The 4,038-nt window shown below is 37.2% G+C and overlaps 1 protein-coding gene across 3 annotated transcripts; it reads right to left on the bottom strand.

Moving 5' to 3' along the window:
• Window positions 1-11: 11 nt before the first annotated feature.
• On the bottom strand, window positions 12-2,193 carry LOC104946061 (uncharacterized). Of its 3 annotated transcripts, none has more exons than XM_010771808.1 (2): window positions 1,785-1,814; window positions 12-1,264 (listed from the first exon to the last, which is right to left on the bottom strand). In XM_010771808.1, exons 1-2 carry the CDS (start codon window positions 1,802-1,804, stop codon window positions 427-429), a joined length of 858 nt encoding a protein of 285 aa, XP_010770110.1. In that variant the 5' UTR covers window positions 1,805-1,814; the 3' UTR covers window positions 12-426. The 3 variants fall into 3 exon arrangements, 1 of the variants encoding a protein (XP_010770110.1); XR_798402.1 differs by lacking the exon at window positions 1,785-1,814 and adding an exon at window positions 2,042-2,193 and having other exon boundaries at window positions 1,177-1,264; XR_798403.1 differs by lacking the exons at window positions 12-1,264; window positions 1,785-1,814 and adding exons at window positions 1,843-1,926; window positions 2,042-2,193.
• Between the last annotated feature and the right edge of the window lie 1,845 nt (window positions 2,194-4,038).

The raw sequence follows: 4,038 nt of genomic DNA, 5'->3' as shown, positions 1-4,038 counted from the left end.
GAGGAATCCTCAGTGAGTCATAGCTATTAAATTATACATGCTGGAGCAAAACTGAAGCCTGCAGCTTCATGCCTGCAGCAAAGCAGTGCATTATTAAAAAAACAACAAAAGCTAATATGCACATTTCAAAAAGAAGAAGAAGCCCTACTGTTATTCAGAACCTGTCATTTTTTATAAATGTAACTTTGAAGCTCAAAAGATCGAGGATTTATAGTATTTGACCTGTCATCTAAGCATGTCATACAAAGCCTTTATCTCAAATGTAAACTAACACCATTCACAAAAAAAGTTATATAATACAGATTAGAATTTTTAAAACAAAGCATAAAACAGAAGAACCCCTGGACATTGTTCACGCGTGTTTCCTTCTTCCCAATCAACTTTTGAATCCTGCTGACTTTGTGAGAAGCATTATGCTTAAACACATTATATGGACATAATATAATGACAAATTAAAAGAACAACAAAGATCATGCAGCAGTTCGCAAAAGCTGTAAACCAATCATTTTGTATGTATAAGGCGCTGTTTCTGACATACGTTGGGCGGTTGGATTGTGGGGTAAAGGGGGACCTTTCCTCAAGCACAATATACAACAGCAGTCCAAGGCAAGCAAGCTGATCCCATGCGTTTTCAATGTGGACATCATCAGCGCTGCTTCCAAAGCGGTTTCTGAGATACGACAGTGGCTGTTGGTTTGGTCCCACAGAAAACTCTCTGATCTCTCTCAGGAGGTTAGTGGTGATGCTGTAGGTATGAGCTGGATCATATTCCCCCTGATAATGAAAATGCTGTGTGATATACACGTGGTCTACCCACCAGAAAGTTTGCCTTCCTGTGTTTTCCTCCCTGACACGAACTATGATCCTGTCCCTGTTCTCTCCTGCAAAATCTCTTCGTGGACGCGCTACATAACGTGGAAGTGGATTTAATGTTTCCTGAGCGAGATTACCAATAGTGTAGTACCTGTAATGACTTCTCCAAGGCAGTGGGTCCAGCAGCCTCTCACCGTTGCCATAATGATGTGAGCCATAAGCTCTACTGTTTGGGTCAAAGGTCAGATTTATTACATTGTTCTCATCAATGGTAACTGTGTTGGCAAACCAGTGGAGCAGCAGAAGACTGTGCTTGGGCACAGATTGGCCGAAGTTGATTTTCTTCAAATCATTGATTGAATTCAGCTCTCTCTGTACAGCTGACACAGAGGTCAGGGCGAGGAGCAGAGCTACACAGCAACAAGTGACTCTTCCTGATATCTTCATCATCCTGTATGGACAAGAAATGGAATTGATATGACCAAAAGCTTGAAGTAGAAATAAGAGAAAGTTCTATAAGTTACAACAAGTGTGATATCCTGTTGACAGATTGTCTTTGTAAGTTTGACACTTGCACTGCCTTAGTCATACTGTATGTATACCTAATTGTAAGAATTCATCCTCAAAAAGTGAAGAGTAGTGGCTACAGGGTGGACATATTGCTAATTTATAATTTGTAAAGGAACGTTTTTAATTACCTCTTTATAAATATTAGAAGCCACACAGTAAATCTGAAAAATATGTTTCAAAATTGAATTGGGCCATTTTTCCTCCAATGTATTTCTACTTTCTGAAAGCATGCATATGTAACTAGAAACGCATCAACTTATTATTATCATGATTTGATCAGTCAGGTGAACAAGATGTTTTTCTTGTTTAAAGGTCCCATGTCATGGCCATTTCTACTGATCATAATTCCATTGTTGAGTTATACTAGAATAGATTTATATTGTGCAATTTTCCAAAATCACATTGGTTTCTCATTCAGCATCTCTGTATAGTATGTGTATTCACTCTGTCCTAAACGGCTTGTTGGAGCTCCTCCTTTAATACAGCTCCTGTAAAGTATCTCATAAAGTTAAAGTTCATTTGTGTCAGCGTGTCCTTGTTGAGCTGCGGTGGAGAGATAGTAACACAAAGAGACGAGAACACTCAAAAACAAACGTGGATTCAAAAGCTTCACCAAAGTAAAAAAGAATACTACTGATTAGAAAATAAGAGAGCTCACCTGCGTTAGTCTGCTTCTGTCAAGTATCAGATCTCAGTGTGTGCGAGTGTAGATGAAAGTCTTTCTAGGTGAAGTTTTTTTCTGTCTACAAAACCTGCAAAACAAATGTGGCTGCAACTTGCTGTTGGTTCCAGGAAGTTTGATCACACAGCCGTTTGCATGAAGCGTCCTTCTGTTTTCAAGATAAGAGGAAGAGTCCTTCCTTTCATGCTGTAATTGGGGTTTAACAGATATGTGCCGTACATTAGGATTATTTATTTCGACAGTTTTTAGAGGATAGATTCTGTAAGATTCAGATTCTCGATCATGTTGGAATTTAATGAGCGGGTTTATGGTGCATCTATCCTGTGACAGTGAGTGTGTCCTTTTAGATTTGTAATAGTGCCAGACTTTGAGCTTTTTATTTTCACATGTTTTTATTATTATTGTTTATATATGGATTCACATTATACAGGTGTGTCCCTAGACCTCCTCTGCCCCTGAACATACAGTCGATACAGACAAGAACAAAACAGATAACTTCAGATTGAACAGATACAGACTGTTGTTTCTATTAAAGGTCACTGTTCAAAGTTTGCTCTCAACTTCTCACTTTCTTCTTAAATACACGAGTGTCAATATCTGTGTTGCAACTCTTGATCACTAAATGTGAGGAATCAATAGCTGAAAGTGTCGTCAAATACGGTAAATTGTCATTTTAATCGGAAATCTTGCTCAAAAATGTCTTGAATATGGCCTTTTGGTTGACAAAGTAGAATGTTTCAAAATTTATGATGAGGGAACAGCATGAAACTAAATAATGTCAGCTGGTTTCAAAACAATATTTTCCCATCATTAAGGGTGATCTTTTCATCCTTTTCTAAAAAATATATTGATTAACTTTTAAGCTTTTTAAAGCTTTTTTAGTCAAGATTTTTTAAATAATTACAACATTGCAAAATAAAGGCATTGAGAACTTATCATTTTTTCCTAAAAACTAAAACGGCCTTATGTCAGTAGCAATGAGCTGTGTGTGTGCATCCCATGTCATTGTATAGTAGTTATTGTGGAGATTTTCATTTAAAAAATAATAATTCTGTTAAGTCACGTTTTTTTGCCGAATGAGGAAACATAATAGTGATTGAGCCTGTCGCCCATTGACAAAAGCCCTTTCATTTGAAACGTAAGGAATTGGGTGCGTTTGTTGACATGCCTGGGAAAAGTCTTTATTTGACTCTCTGGGATGTAAAGACAGAATAGGCTCTGTGCACAAGATGGCGTCTATCAACTTCCGGCGGCTGGGTGTGCGGCTGAGTACTTCCGGTTTGAGTACAGAGTTTTGACAGCTTGACAGTTTGTTATTTGTTATTTATATATACAGTCTATGGTTATGACACACTGAGAGCAAGAATGAGCGGATTTCGGGGTAAAGAAAAGCGATTGGCCTTCCAGCGGGTAAGAAAGTCGGTACTACATTGCTGTGTGCCCCTTTGTACAAATTCGTCCCGTTATCAGAATCAGAATCCCTTTATTAGTCCCACAGAGGGGACATTTGCAGCGTTACAGCAGGAAAGAGCCACAGACAGCTTAGTGTTGCATATCTTACATGCGTTAAAAAAGTACTAAGTTATAATATAATAAACAATATGCTAAAAAAAAAGATAAAAAGTTACATACTTTTCAAAAATACAGATAAAAAACAAATCAAATCTACCAATCAAATCCTGTAGAAGTTCTTAGGATTTAGCAGCCCTGTATATATTACAGTTATTAAAGATGGCATATGTATATAAAGTATATATTGCACATAAAGCACATATTGCACATAGTTTGACGGTATTAACAGCAGCAAGTTACACAATGTTATAATCGGGAGATAAGTTTCCATTCATTTCGGCAAGCCTGGGCAACAACGATTAAAAGATTTCTTGCTCCCAAACCAATTTTGTATTTCATTACAAAAAGCAGTAATATCATACTATGTTTAGGTACTAATGAATTATATCCTCAAAACAAAA

The sequence above is a fragment of the Notothenia coriiceps genome, unplaced genomic scaffold, assembly GCF_000735185.1.
Source record: "Notothenia coriiceps isolate Sejong01 unplaced genomic scaffold, NC01 NC01_scaffold00010592, whole genome shotgun sequence".
In the NCBI taxonomy this organism is placed as follows: domain Eukaryota; kingdom Metazoa; phylum Chordata; class Actinopteri; order Perciformes; family Nototheniidae; genus Notothenia; species Notothenia coriiceps.
This window is presented reverse-complemented; position numbering and strand designations above follow the sequence as displayed.